The following is a 15,746-nucleotide window of genomic DNA, read 5'->3' as shown; positions in this document are numbered from 1 at the left end:
AATAATATCAAGTTTCCTCTCTATGTGCTTAAAGTTTTGAAATTATGCTTGTTTTACCTTCCTATGCAAGTTGATTATTGTTCCATAAGTTGTTTGCTCACAAAATCCCTATGCATAGGAAGTGGGTTAGACTTAAATGTTCTAGTCATATTCTTCATGATGCTCTCTTAATGTTTCAATTCCTATCTTTTATGTGAGCATCATTGAAATCATCATGCCTAACTAGGGGTGTTAAACGATAGCGCTTGTTGGGAGGCAACCCAACTTTATTTTTGTTCCTTGCTTTTTTGTTCCTGTTTAGTAATAAATAATTTATCTAGACTCTGTTATGATTGAGTTTTTATGTTTTAATTAGTGTTTGTGCCAAGTAGAACCTTTGGGAAGACTTGGGGAAAGTTTTGTTGATCATGCTGTAAAAACAGAAACTAGCGCTCACGAGAATTGCTGCCATTTTTATTTGGAGAGCGCTATTTAGTTAATTCTTTTTGAAGGTGATTAATAGATAAATTCCTCACGTCCGGAAGTTTATTTGAGAATTTTATGAGTTCCAGAAGTATATGTTTGATCCACATTACTACAGACTATTCTGTTTTTGACAGATTCTGTTTTTCGTGTGTTGTTTGCTTATTTTAATGAATCTATGGCTAGTAAAATAGTTTATAAACCATAGATAAGTTGGAATACAGTAGATATTACACCAATATGAATTTATAATGAGTTCACAACAGTACATAAGTGGTGATTTATTTTCTTGTTCTAACGGAGCTTATGAGTTTTCTGTTAAGTTTTGTGTTGTGAAGTTTTCAAGTGTTGGGTAAAGATTCCATGGACTATGGAATAAGGAGTGGCAAGAGCCTAAGCTTGGGGATTCCCAAGGCACCCCAAGGTAATATTCAAGGACAACCAAGAGCCTAAGTTTGGGGATGCCCCGGATGGCATCCACTCTTTCGTCTTCGTTCATCGGTAACTTTACTTGGAGCTATATTTTTATTCACCACATGATATGTGTTTTGCTTGGAGCATCATTCTATTTCATTTTATTTTGCTTGCTGTTTTAATAAAATACCAAGATCTGAAATTATTAAATGTTAGAGAGTCTTCACATGGTTGCATAATTATTCGACTACTCATTGATCTTCACTTATATCTTTCGGAGCAGTTTGTCATTTGCTCTAGTGCTTCACTTATATCTTTTTAGAGCACGGTGGTGGTTTTATTTTATAGAAATAATTGATCTCTAAAGCATCACTTATATTATTTTTAGAGTCTTTAAACAGCATGGTAATTTTCTTTGGTTATGAATTTAGTCCTAATATGATGGGCATCCAAGAGGGATCTAATAAAAACTATCATATAAAATGCATTGAATACTATGAGAAGTTTGATACTTGATAACTGTTTTGAGATATGGAGAAGGTGATATTAGAGTCATGCTAGTTGAGTAGTTGTGAATTTGAGAAATACTTGTGTTTAAGTTTGTGATTCCCGTAGCATGCACGTATGGTGAACCGTTATGTGATGAAGTCGGAGCATGATTTATTTATTGATTGTCTTCCTTATGAGTGGCGGTCGGGGACGAGCGATGGTCTTTTCCTACCAATCTATCCCCCTAGGAGCTTGCGCAAAATACTTTGTTTCGATAACTAATAAATTTTTTCAATAAGTATGTGAGTTCTTTATGACAAATGTTGAGTCCATGGATTATATGCACTCTCACCCTTACACCAATGCTAGCCTCTCTAGTACCGCACAACTTTCGCCGGTACCATAAACCCACCATATACCTTCCTCAAAACAGCCACCATACCTACCTATTATGGCATTTCCATAGCCATTCCGAGATATATTTCCATGCAACTTTCCACCATTCCGTTTATTATGACACGCTCCATCATTGTCATATTGCTATGCATGATAATGTAGTTGACATTGTATTTGTGGCAAAGCCACCGTTCATAATTCTTTCATACATGTCACTCATGAGTCATTGCACATGGCGGTACACCGCCGGAGGAATTCATATAGAGTCATATCTTGTTCTAAGTATCGAGTTGTAATTCTTGAGTTGTAAGTAAATAAAAGTGTGATGATCATCATTATTAGAGCATTGTCCCAATGAGGAAAGGATGATGGAGACTATGATTCCCCCACAAGTCGAGATGAGACTCCGGACGAAAATAAATAAATAAAAGAGGCCAAAGAAGCCCAAATAAAAAAAGGAGAAAAGAGGCCATAAAAAAAGGAGAAATGCCAAAATAAAAAAATAAAAAAAATGAGAGAAAAAAAGAGAAGGGGCAATGCTACTATCCTTTTACCACACTTGTGCTTCAAAGTAGAACCATGATCTTCATGATAGAGAGTCTCCTATGTTGTCACTTTCATATACTAGTGGGAATATTTCATTATAGAACTTGGCTTGTATATTCCAATGATGGGCTTCCTCAAAATGCCCTAGGTCTTCGTGAGCAAGCAAGTTGGATGCACACCCACTAGTTTCTTTTGTTGAGCTTTCATACATTTATAGCTCTAGTGCATCTGTTGCATGGCAATTCCTACTCACTCACATTGATATCTATTAATGGGCATCTCCATAGCCCGTTGATATGCCTAGTTGATGTGAGACTATCTTCTTCCTTTTTGTCTTCCCCACAACCACCATTCTATTCCACCTATAGTGCTATATCCATGGCTCACACTCATGTATTGTGTGAAGAATGAAAAAAAATTGAGAACACCAAAAGTATGAAACAATTGCTTGGCTTGTCATCGGGGTTGTGCATTATTTAAATATTTTGTGTGGTGAAGATGGAGCATAGCCAGACTATATGATTTTGTAGGGATAGCTTTCTTTGGCCATGTTATTTTGAGAAGACATGATTACTTTGTTAGTATGCTTGAAGTATTATTATTTTTATGTCAATATTAAACTTTTGTCTTGAATCTTACCGATCTGAATATTCTTGCCACAATAAAGAGAACTACATGGATAAATATGTTAGGTAGCATTCCACATCAAAAATTCTGTTTTTATCATTTACCTACTCGAGGACGAGCAGGAATTAAGCTTGGGGATGCTGATACGTCACCAACGTATCTATAATTTTTTATTGTTCCATGCTATTATATTATCAACCTTGGATGTTTTATATGCATTTATATGCTATTTTATATGATTTTTGGGACTAACCTATTAACCCAGAGCCCAGTGCCAGTTTCTGTTTTTTCCTTCTTTTAGAGTATCGCAGAAAAGGAAAATCAAACGGAGTCCAATTGACCTGAAACTTCACAGAACTTATTTTTGGAAGGAAAGCAACCCGGGAGACTTGGAGTCCATGTAAGGGAATCAACGAGGAACCCACGAGGCAGGAGGGCGCGCCCACCCCCCTGGGCGTGCCCTCCACCCTCGTGGGCCCCTCGTGGCTCCCCAGACATACTTCTTCCTCCTATATATCTCCATATACCATAAAACGATCGGGGAGCACAATAGATCGGAAGTTCCGCCGCCAGAAGCCTCCGTAGCCACCGAAAACCAATCTAGACCCGTTCCGGCACCCTGCCGGAGGGGGGAAGCCCTCTCCGGTGGCCATCTTCATCATCCCGGTGCTCTCCATGACGAGGAGGGAGTAGTTCTCCCTCGGGGCTGAGGGTATGTACCAGTAGCTATGTGTTTGATCTCTCTCTCTCTCGTGTTCTTGAGGTGATACGATCTTGATGTATCGCGAGCTTTGCTATTATATTTGGATCCTATGATGTTTCATTCCCCCTCTACTCTCTTGTAATGGATTAAGTTTCCCCTTTGAAGTTATCTTACCAGATTGAGTCTTTAAAGATTTGAGAACACTTGATGTATGTCTTGCCGTGCGTATCTGTGGTGACAATGGGATATCATGTGATTCACTTGATGTATGTTTTGGTGATCAACTTGCGGGTTACTCCCATGAACCTATGCATAGGGGTTGGCACATGTTTTCATCGTGATTCTCCGGTAGAAACTTTGGGGCACTCTTTGAGGTTCTTTGTGTTGGTTGAATAGATGAATCTGAGATTGTGTGATGCATACCGTATAATCATACCCACGGATACTTGAGGTGACATTGGAGTATCTAGGTGACATTAGGGTTTTGGTTGATTTATGTCTTAAGGTGTTATTCTAGTACGAACTCTAGGGCTGTTTGTGACACTTATAGGAATAGCCCAACGGATTGATTGGAAAGAATAACTTTGAGGTGGTTTCGTACCCTACCATAATCTCTTGTTTGTTCTCCGCTATAAGTGACTTTGGAGTGAGTCTTTGTTGCATATTGAGGGATAGTTATATGATCCAATTATGTTATTATTGTTGAGAGGACTTGCACTAGTGAAAGTATGAACCCTAGGCCTTGTTTCAACACATTGCAATACCGTTTACGCTCACTTTTATCATTAGTTACCTTGTTGTTTTTGATATTTTCGGATTACAAATACTCATATCTATTATCCATATACCACTTGTATCACCATCTCTTCGCCGAACTAGTGCACCTATACAATTTACCATTGTATTGGGTGTGTTGGGGACATAAGAGACTCTTTGTTATTTGGTTGCAGGGTTGCTTGAGAGAGACCATCTTCATCCTACGCCTTGTACGGATTGATAAACCTTAGGTCATCCACTTGAGGGAAATTTGCTACTATCCTACAAACCTCTGCACTTGGAGCCCCAACAACGTCTACAAGAAGAAGGTTGTGTCGTAGACATCACCCGCACACACCGACTGCCGACGCGGCGGGCAGTCAGCCTGAGGCACCGCTGGTGCCACCATCTAGCGGCGAACTTGTGGTGGGGCCGACACTTGCGGCCCGCTCTCCAGCGCGCCAGCATCCGGAGGAGGCGGTCTCAGCACCACGGCCGTTGGAGACCGGGGCCGCTACCTCGTTGGCCCCTGACACCGAGGCCACCAGTGCTGCCCCACCGGGTTGGATGCCTGGGGGCGACACCGATGTGTTGAACTTGGCTGCACAAGACGTCCAGGCCCGCTTCAATGCCCGAGGCGCCGCCCTCTAGCAGTACACGCAGGAGTTTCTGGCAATGCGAGAAGCCGTCCGGGTAGGTTTCTTTCTTCTTGCTTTTTGTTTTGATTCCTTGTAATCTTCCATGGGGGCGCGTCAGCGCACCCACTGGGTGTATCCCCCCGAGTTTCGGGCCGGCTGCTGAGCGAGTGGCTCAGAACTTTAAGTTAGTTCGGAGTGCTGACTTGCTTTTTCTTTTTGTTGCGTTTGCTGCAGGATTATCACAATGTCCACATGGCGGCCTACAACTCCCAAGTCCAGGAGCTGGCCACCTGGACCACCGACCTCAACGCCAGCCGGAGTAAGTGCTCTATCTTTCTCCACGCGGGGGCGTGCCAGCGCACCCACTAGGTGTAGCCCCCAGGACTCGGGCCGACTGCTGAGCAGTCGGCCCGGATCTTCTAGCAACTATCTTTCTTTGGTGTTGATGTTCTTCTTCTTCTCCGTCTTGGCAGAGGCCGCCGCAGATCTATGGAAATGGCCGGACGCGGCCGAGACCACGCTCCGTGCCAAGGAGGAGGAGCGTAGCCAGGCGGCCAAGGAATGCAATCGCCTGGCCAAGGAGCTGGCGGAGCAGGCGGAGCGGCACAAGGCAGAGCTCCAGAAGCTGAAGGAGAGCGAAGCCAACCTTCAGGCTAAGTTCGAGACTTCTCGCTCGAATTGGGCCGAGAAGGAGAAGGCCCTGTCTGACTACTACAGCGAGATCAAGGATATGATCGATGGTGAGTTTTTGCTTCCTTCCGTTCAGCCGCCAACTGCTGTATGAGCCGGCTTCTGGCTTCTAACTTCTTTTTTCTTGTGCAGAGTTCTTTACCGGTCAATCCGTCACCGTCAGATAGGCCATCGAGGTCAATCCGTCGCTGTCAGCCAGGCCATCGAGGCACGCCTGCAGCCGGCTCATCGGATGCTCTGCCGTTTGCACCGCGTCAGGGCACAAGTGCTGACTGCCCTCTGGTCGGATGCCCAGATCCCGCACACTCCCAGCCGGACTGCTGACTGGTTGGAGGTAGCAGTCGGCCGCTTCGATGCTTGGAAGGGCGCTGCGGCTCGGGCTGGCGCTCGGAGGGCCCTGGAGTTCGGTAAGGTGTGGTACCCAGGCTGGACCTGGCCCAGTAGGACACCTTCCGGGAGGAGGCCGCCCTGGAGCTGGCGGTGGCTAGCGGCGACCTTGCTCAGTGCGCGGCGGCAATCGCCGACTATGCCGACACCACCTTGTTCATCCCTGAGCTGAACGAGGATGGCGCTGAAGTGCCCCCAACTGGTTCGGGCTGAACCCGGAGTATGGGGAGGACTCGGCGGAGGAGATCGCCTCCAGCGACGAGGGTGAAGACGAGGAGGACGAGGACGGCGAAGACGACACACCGGAAGACGGATCGGACAACCTTCTCAACCCGACCAAGTCTCAACCAACGAGCCGCGTGTTACCGCGCTGACTACTGCCGGAGCTTATCAGGCCAAGACCTTGCAGTCAGCCGCTCCTCCATCCGGCGCCGGTGCCTCCGCCAACCTGCTGGACCCACCTGCTGCTCCCTTGGCCTAGACGGCCAATTTATCTTATCTTTTCCTATTGTTGTAATCTTTTGGACAAGGTAGTTTCACGCAATTCCACCCGCTGGAGGTGTATTTTCAAACTGATGAATACTGGCCGAGGGCCTTATGTAAATTAATTTATTCGCACAAGTCTATGCTTTGCCGGGTTCCACTTTGCCTTGCTCTTCTGATCTGTCTTGGCTTTTTCCTTTGCCATCTTCCCTTAGGCTACCACCCTGCCAGCTGGATAGCCGCTCCGCGGTCTGTGGTTGGGTCAGGGACTTGGCAGTTTTTTAGGATAGACAAGTACTTTGGTCACCTAGAACGTAGCAATTCAAGTGAGGAGCCGGCCGGCCGGCTGCTCGGCAGCCGGACGATGAGGTAAGAAGCTGGCTTGGCCTATGCCAATTTTTTTCCTTAGTCATTTTCCGTGTGGACACCTTTTCCTGCCTTTAGCTCTTGCTAGCCGGACAGTCGCTCTGTGAGCTGCGGCTTATGACAAGAGAGGGCTTAGATGTTGGCATACTATTTGTCCGACAGTAGGTATTATCAGCATAGGACAAGGCAGCGAGCCCCCGGGCCGACTGGTCGGACCCGGTGCCAGGCGGAAGGAAGAAAAGAATAACACATTGATAGCAATAATCTTGTCATGTACATAAAAAGGGTAGCCCCCGAGTGCTCGTCGAGGGACCCAATGTCTTTGCTCTTCATACAAAAGGTAGCATGGTACATACTGCATTAACAGTAAAATATTCGAAGGATATTTGCATTCCATGGATGCTCCATCTCCTTGCCGGAATCATCCCTCTTGCGCGCCCTAGGCTTCTGCGCATCGATGAGGTAGTAGGAGTCTTTTCCCAAGGCTTTGCTGATGAGAAAAGGGCCCTCCCACGGGGCCGAGAGCTTGTGCTGGCCGGCTGTTTGCTGGATCAGTTGGAGCACAAGGTCTCACTCTCGGAAAGATCAAGGCCTGACCTTCCGACTATGGTAGCAGCGCAGGCCCTGCGGGTAGATGGCGGACCAACTGAGTGCTAGCAGCCGACCCTCTTCCAGCAGGTCGACGATGTGTTCTTGTGCTTCCTTTGCATCCGCCTTCGTGTACAAGGTGACACAAGGTGAGTCAAACTCGATGTCATTTGGAATGACGGCCTTGGACCCATACACGAGGAAGAAAGGAGTGAAGCCGGTTGCTTTGTTTGCCGTGGGCCGGAGACTCCAAAGGACGGTCGGCCGCTCGTCGATCCAGTAGCCAGCCGAGCGCTCCAGTGGCTCGACGAGTCGGGGCTTGATGCCGGACAGGATGAGGCCGTTTGCTCGCTTGACTTGGTCGTTTGACTACAGATGGGCAACGGATGCTAAGTCCAGTCGGATGCTCTACATCGCGTAGAAACGGGCCAAGGCGCCTTTGGCAAAGTTTGTGTCGTTGTCGGTGATGATGCTGTGCGGCACACCGTACCTGACGGTGATATCTACAACGAAGGTCACATCAGTCGGACCATTCACTTTCTTGATTGGCTTCGCTTTAATCCACTTGGTGAATTTGTCCACGACGACCAAAAGATGGGTCATGCCGCCGTGTGATGTCTTGTATGGGCCCACCATACAAAGTACCCAGATGGTAAATGGCCAAGTGAGGGGGGTGGTCTTGAGTGCAGAAGCCAACAGGTATTGCTTGGAGTTGAGACGTTGGCAACCATTACTCTTCTTGACCATGTCCTTGGCGTCATCCAAAGCAGTCGGCCAAAAGAAACTGTGGTGGAAGGCTTTGGCGACAAGGGATATGGAAGCCACATGGTAGCCGCACTCGCCTTGGTGGATGTCTATGAGGATTGCCTTGCATTTCTCTGGCTCGACACAGCGCTGGAAGACGTCAATCACGCTGCGCCTTACAAGCTCTCCGTTTACTATCGTGTATGCTGCTGCCCGACGTTGCACTTGCCAGGCCAGGATCTCATTGGCTGGTAGCTCTCCGCTCACCAGGAAGTTGAGGATGGGCTGCGCCCATGATGGTGCTTCGACCACTGTCATCACGGCCACTGGTATCAGGGCGGTTGGGTTGGGAGGCGGCGGGTTGGAGCCGGCCACCGCTTGCTGCGTTGTTGAAGTCTACGGGCCGCCTGCTGCAGCCCCCGAGCCGGGTTCTAAAGTCCCCAGGCCGGGTGCGACTGCTGCAGGCCCCGAATCGTCCGCCGAAGTCCCCGGGCCGCATGCCTCAGCCCCCGGGCCGGGTTCTGAAGTCTCCAGGCAGGGTGCGACTGCTGTAGTCCCTGAGCCGCCTGCCGAAGTCCCCGGGCCGACTGCTACAACCCCCGAGTCGGATCTGACTGTTCCGGGAGCAGTTGGTACGAAGATGGACCATGATTCCGGTGAAGGCTTGATAGACGGCTTGCGGAGACACTGGAGGGAGACGCCGGCTGGTATCGCTTGGTGGGTGGAGCTGATCCGTGCCAGGGCATCAGCTTGCTCGTTGTCGGCCCATGGCACGTGAAGGAATTCGCACCCGTCAAAGTATCCGCTGATCTGCTAGACGAGGAAGCGGTAGCTCGCCATGTTTGCATCCTTGGCGTCCCAGTCGCCAGATAACTGCTGGACCACCAAGTCCGAGTCGCCGTAGCATAGAATCCGGTGGATGCCAATCTCCTTGGCCAGTCATAGTCCGTGTTGGAGGCGGAAAAGTGAATTTGCAGCGTGTATCTGAGCTTGGCGCCTGTGGGAGAGGTGAGGACGATGCCGGCTCCCAAGCCGGTGTGCATATTTGAGCCATCAAAGTGCATCCGCCAATGAGTGGAGTCCGGAGCTTGCGGCAGGTACTGGGTCTCGGCCCAGTCGAAGAGATAGTCGGCCATTGCTTGGGACTTAATGGCGGTGCATGGCTGGTAGAAGATGGTGTAAGGGGCCAGCTCAATGGCCCATTCGGACACCCGGCCCAATGCATCTCTGTTGCCTATGATCTCAGCAAGCGGGCTAGTGCAAACGACCGTGATGGAGTGCTCTTGGAAATATTGCTTGAGCTTCTTGGCGGCAAAGTACACGCCGTAGCACATCTTCTCGTAGTGGGGGTAATTCTGTTTGGAGGCCGAAGGCACCTCACTCAAGTAGTACACGGGCCTCTGGACCGGCTGTGCCCTGTCGTCTTCTGGTTGCTCTACCACAATGACAGTGCTGACCACCTGGCTAGTGGCGGCGATGTAGAGGAACATGGGCTCCTTAGTAGCCGGAGCCGCCAGGACAGGCGGCATAGTCAGCATTTTCTTGAGATGGAGGAAGGCCTCGTTCGCCTTGTCGTTCCACTCGAAGTGAGTGGTTTTCTTCATTAACTTTTATAGGGGAAGAGCCTTCTCGCCCAACCGGCTGATGAAGCGGCTGATGGATGCTAAGCAACCGGTGAACTTTTGGACGTCTTGCAGTGGGTGGACCTCTTCATCCACTCAATGGCCTTGATCTTCACAGGGTTGCATTCGATGCCGCGTTCTGGTACAAGAAAGCCAAGGAGCTGGCCGAATGGGACTCCCAAGACGCATTTCTCTGGGTTGTGCTTGATTTGAAAACAGCGCAGATTGTCAAAAGTTTCCTTGAGATATTCCAGGAGGGTGCCATGTTTCTCCATCTTCACCACAATGTCATCTACGTAGACGTGGGCATTTTTGCCGAGTTGCTTGAGAAGGCACTTATGCATGCAACGCTGAAAATTGGCGCCGCCATTTCTCAAGCCGAATGTCATGGTCAGGTAGTAGAAGGCTCCGAATGGTGTGGTGAAAGCGGTCTTCAGCCGATCAGCCGGATTCAGCTTGATTTCGTGGTAGCCGGAGTAGGCATCATGGAAAGACAGCAACTCGCATCCAGCTGTGGAGTCTATCACTTGATCAATCCGTGGCAGAGCATATGGATCTTTGGGGCAGGCTTTGTTGAGGCTGGTGTAGTCAAAACACATGTTCCACTTGTTATTCTTCTTCAGTACAAGTACTGGGTTGGCAAGCCATTCTGGAAAGAACACTTCCACAATGAAGTCAGCTGCTAGGAATCGGGCTATCTCTTCACCAACAATTCTTTTTTTTTTCTTCTGACAGGCGGCGGAGGGGCTGCTTGACTGGTTTTGCATCTGATCTGACATGTAGCTTGTGCTCGGCAAAATCATGCGAAGATGTCCTGATTCTCACGGAGGAAATCGACGAGCTCGCTTTCCTATTTGCTTTCAACGTTGGCCTCTATGACAGCGTGCCTCTCCGGGTGCTCCGGGTCCAAGGGAATCTTCTTTGGTTCTTTAGTCGGCTGGAAGGAACCCTGGGGCTTCGACTCCTTGGGAATTGGCGACAGGTCCGGCTGCTTGCTGGCCATAGCCACAACCCGGTCCAGGAGCTTCTTCTCGGTAGCAATCACAAGGGGCTCGGCCAGGCGGCTGCTAGCAGTAGCATAGGCGGCTGACTTCTTGTAGTCGCCGGCTATAGTGATAATGCCCTTGGTTCCCGGCATCTTCATTTTGAGATAGGCATAGTGCGGCGCCGCCATGAACTAGGCTAGAGTTGGTCGGCCTAGGAGCGCGTGGTAAGGGCTCTCCACACTACTAGGAAATAGCTTATAGATAGACGCTTATTAATAGCGCGTTATATTGACCCACGCTACTGCTAATTACTAGCAGCACGCCACATTAACCCCTCGCTACTAGTAAATATTTACTAGTAGCGCATGGCAAAAAACACGTTATTAGTAAATATCTCCTGCAGACCGGACATAGCAGTAGCGTGAGTGGTAAAATCAACGCTACTACTAAGCCAGTAGAGATACCCCACGCTACTAACGAGCGTGTCCACCGCGGCACCCCACGCACGCCCCCTCCCCCTACCGTCTCTATCACGAATCCGTAAAACTCTCTCTCTCTCTCTCTCTCTCTCTCTCTCCCCCTCTCTCTCTCGTGACCCTCAGCCCCACCCCCTCGGTCGACCTCCTCTCCCCACAATCTCCTCACCGCCGCCACCACCCACGCCGGCCGGTTCCAGCGAGCTTTGGCCGTGCGCAACACGCCCCCAAGATCCTTAAGCTCCGCCCCCTCCGTCAGATCCGTTCCTCAAGGCATGCACCTTTGCCCATACCATCCTCGCCCCCCTCCTCCTGCTCCGCGCGCTGCAGCTCTCGCCCCCCGCGGATGGCCTCCGCCCTCTCCGCGCCGGCGGCCTCCGCTGTCGCGGCCGCCCGGTGCAAGGCACGGGCCCGCTTCTCCACACCTGCCTATCGGTGCTCCTTGTTTTTGTGCAGTGGAGGATTCTGAACCTTTTTATGCCGTGGGCGCAGGTGTTCAGAGGAGGAAGGCAGGATGGGAGGGCCGGGTGTTGCGTCTAGGTAGCGAGGAAGGTGACTGATTTTTGGACTTGTGGATCCCGCATTTGATTTGTGGATTGGTTCGGTTCTGTAACGCGACTGTGCTAGATTGGTTCTAGGTCCTATCATAGGTGTTCCTATGTGTACGATTCAATAGGCTCTGCTAGTGGTTTAGTATTAATATATGTACAACAATGTTCAGAATGGACTAAGCAAGTGCATAGTCTGCACCGTGATTGGAAATCATGCATGATGCTTCAAGCTTTTAGAATAACAACGGTTCATGGAGTAATATGCTTTGGACTGCTGGTGTGCCTCCTGGGATTCAGCTTTTTTGTGGCCTCGTAACTTGCTTCCTAGACTAGCAATTCAGGACTGCTAGCAGTTTGCTTGCGGTGTTCTTGATTCAGGACTGTGATTTCCAATTGTGCATGATGCCACAAGCTTTTAGAACCATAGTGAGTCAGGCGGAATCTTAGCTGGGCTGCTGGTGTCTCCTAGGATTCAGACTGAGCATGACTCAGAAAAGCATATCGACAGCTGGTCATCTATTGTTTGGACTAAAGAATCATCAAGTCGTCCTGATATATGTTTTAGTGATAACATAATAAATAGATGGATTGCCTCTACAAGAGATTTTATCTGTAGAAAAAAGCATATAGGCTGCCTGTTCATTTATTGTTTGAACTATCCTGGTGTCCCAATAAGTTTGGATGTTAGATGGATACATTCTTCTGTCTGCTTCTTCTAGAATTAGTGTGTTACCAAGATTCCAAAACTAGTTATGCACTGTCTAGATTCAACATAGCTTCATGTAATTTTTTTAAGATTCACCACATGTTCTGCTGGAACAAGGTGAGATCCTTTTTGAGCAACCATTTCATTTGAACACACATCATGTTTTTCTGAATATAACTCAACATCTGAAGTAGCCATGGTGTATATATTTTAAAATTGGAAGTCAGCACCTCCCCTTTTGATTGTTATGGACCTCCTTATAAGAATTACAAGGGATTTTCTTAAATACTCCAAAGGAAAGACTGAATCGATTCTTTATGTACATTTGTAGAAATAAAACAGAATAAATATAAGACGTTTTTGCACTTGTAAAATCTATATGCATTCTTATATAACTATTCTCTGCACTTTTCGTAGCCACCGAAGCACCATAACTGCTCTCTTTGTAAGTACTAATGTAGACTAGCATTCTCAAGAGGGTGAGTGCCACCGAAGCACCAGAACTATATGCATTCTTATATAACCAGCCTACACCCCTGTATTTGGTTCTCTTCTCCCTAATGCTATTGTAATATAAGCAATCAAATCATGTCACTGCCTCTATAACTGCGGCCGAGTTACCTGAATAAACCTCCATACCATATTATCTTCTTACAATCGTCGGTACTCTGAATTTGTGTGCGTCGAATTTGGAGCAAACTTCTGAAGTCATAGTGTAGGCCTTTTGAATTCAACTTTGCTGTTTCTTGCTCAGAGTAAATCATTGTTGTTCGGTAGTAAATCTACCCGTACATTCTTGTCAATTCACGTGTCATTGTAGACATGTTATAGGAGGTTCAGCTGTTCTTGCTTTTGTCAGTACTATGAATTTCTACGGTCGATACTCTGAAGTCGTGCGAAAATGGACAGATTTGAAGCAAACTTTTGAATTCATAGCATAACCCTTTATTTATTTTTGCTGAATTAGAACTGTAAACTCAGCATGCATATAGAAATGCTACAGCATGCTCAACCAAATGTGTTAGTTATTGAGTCATTGGGTTGGGTTTATACAAAAACCTGTTGCAAGTGCATGGAAAATGTGGCACTTACCATTCCGGAATACTACCCGTTTTCTTAGTGATCGAAGTGTCTCTGTTGAATACTTATAAACTGAACAGTTTCATTCAGAATTCTGACACTTAGTGTAGCATTGTAGCTTTATTTTTACATGGTCAAACTACCTTCTGTATGCAGTATGCAACAACACTACGTTGTATATCTTCAGTAGTAAATGTATCGTCTTAAGAGTGTACTGAAGCTAGATTATTTTGTAGCTCATTTTTAGGCTCTCTCCATGCTTAATATAAACTATGCAAATCAATGTTTACATTGAGCATAACTCTACTGCTATTCTTATTGTTCAATGTACATCGATGGTGCTGCTGGACTTGTGCTAGTCAGAGGGGAGAAAGCTAAGAACCTTGGCCTTTAAGTTCTTGCAAGGATCAAAGGGTATGCTGATGCTGCTCAGGTAAATCTTACATGCCTGGTCACTAATAATTGTTGGTGAAACAAATGTCATTTGAGAAATCTCGGTCCATTTTTCTTGTTAATGAAGACTTTTACCAATATTATCCTTTCCCGTGCCTCAAAACTATCAACCTGGCCCAAAGAATGATCTTTTTCTTTTGGATTGATGGTTATTTTTTCTTGTTATTATGCATTACTATTGATTCATGTGCATGTGCTAAAAAGAGAGAAAATACCCTACTGGATGCGGATGAGGATGCCAACTAACAAGTTTTCACTTTCCGACATGGGCGCAGGGGCGATCGACGTGGACTACCGTGGCCTGGTGGGCATCGTGCTGTTCAACCACTTGGAGGTGGATTTCATCGTGACGCAGGAGGTCGCCGAGGTAGAGGACCACGACGCTACCGTCCGCCGGGAGGGACTACTTGGATCCACCGACGTTTCAACTCCGAAACTTGGTAGATACATCTAGGGAAGTGGTCTAGTTGTTTGCATCTGATGTTAAATGGGGTCTTGAGATCTCGAGTTGAGATGTTCAATGTTGTATCCACGAATGTTGCAAGTGCTAAGATGGTTCTGTGAACTTAGTTTATTTGCATTGGACGTGTCTTGATTTCCATCCATGAATATTGCATCTGACTTTTTTTGGTTAGTTAGTTGTAGCCTGGGGGAAAGATGTGGTCCTACTAGTACTTGGATAGTAGTAGCATAGGTGTAAATGGGGTGCTACTAGTAGTTAGATAGTAGTAGCGTAGGTTTGGAATAGTGGTAGCGTGGGTGGCACCGCGCTACTACTAACTTTTTTAGCTGTAGCGCGGGGTAAAAAACGCGGTACTGCTAAAAGTCAGCTGTAGCGTTGTAGTAGTAGCGCGGGAACCCATGCTACTGATATGGAAAAAATCTACGCTATTGGTAGTATTTTTCCTAGTAGTGCCAGGTCAACCAGCTCAAACCAAATTGGCTCGTGCCGGAAGTGACCTTTGTCTCTGAAGAGGACATCTATCTTGACCTTGCCGATTGGCGAGCAGGAAATGCCAGGTACAACACCATGGAAGACAGTCCGACTGGGCTGGAGTTGTCTTTCTCTAATGTGTAGTTTCTCCATGGTGTCGCGGTAGAGGATGTTGATGCTGCTACCGCCGTCTATCAGGACATGGGAGAAACGGGAAGCTCGCCTATCTATTGAAAAGGTGGCATCCAGCACCAGGGCATAGGAACCCGGAGAAGGCATCACCTCCCGGTGGTCGGCACGGCTCTAGTTGATGGGTCTTTCGGACCAGTGCATGAACTCTAGGGCTTCAGAAGTGACAGCATTCACCTCACGGTGCTACTGACGCCGGCTGTGCCTGTTGTCGGCCACACTGGTGAAGACGACGTAGGCTCCATGTTCTTCGGGGAACTCATCTTGGATGGCGGCAACAGGGTGGACCGCCGGCTGCTGAGGAGGCGGAGGTGGCTGGCCAGCAGGTGGAGGCGGCAGTCCTTCGCCCTTGGTAATTCGGGTGAGCCAATGGCACTTCCGGATGGTGTGGTTGGATGGCTTCACACCGCTGTGGAACTTGCAGGGAGCATCGAGGGTTTTCTCATAGGAGAAGGCGGGT

The 15,746-nt window shown here is 47.9% G+C and overlaps 1 protein-coding gene and 1 long non-coding RNA gene across 3 annotated transcripts; one reads left to right on the top strand and one right to left on the bottom strand.

The window, feature by feature from the left end:
- Positions 1-10,761: 10,761 nt before the first annotated feature.
- Positions 10,762-11,085, bottom strand: LOC147979409 (uncharacterized). Its single transcript, XM_087515197.1, has one exon. It carries the CDS (start codon positions 11,083-11,085, stop codon positions 10,762-10,764), a length of 324 nt encoding a protein of 107 aa, XP_087371323.1.
- A 366-nt stretch (positions 11,086-11,451) lies between these two features.
- Positions 11,452-14,797, top strand: LOC125543881 (uncharacterized). Of its 2 annotated transcripts, none has more exons than XR_015618710.1 (4): positions 11,452-11,646; positions 11,866-11,925; positions 14,070-14,143; positions 14,439-14,797. It is a non-coding gene; the product is annotated as an uncharacterized LOC125543881 (long non-coding RNA). The 2 variants fall into 2 exon arrangements; XR_015618709.1 differs by having other exon boundaries at positions 11,454-11,646; positions 14,074-14,143.
- The last annotated feature ends 949 nt before the right edge of the window (positions 14,798-15,746 follow it).

The sequence above is a fragment of the Triticum urartu genome, chromosome 3A, assembly GCF_056163025.1.
Source record: "Triticum urartu cultivar PI428250 chromosome 3A, HENAU_Tu73, whole genome shotgun sequence".
In the NCBI taxonomy this organism is placed as follows: domain Eukaryota; kingdom Viridiplantae; phylum Streptophyta; class Magnoliopsida; order Poales; family Poaceae; genus Triticum; species Triticum urartu.
This window is presented reverse-complemented; position numbering and strand designations above follow the sequence as displayed.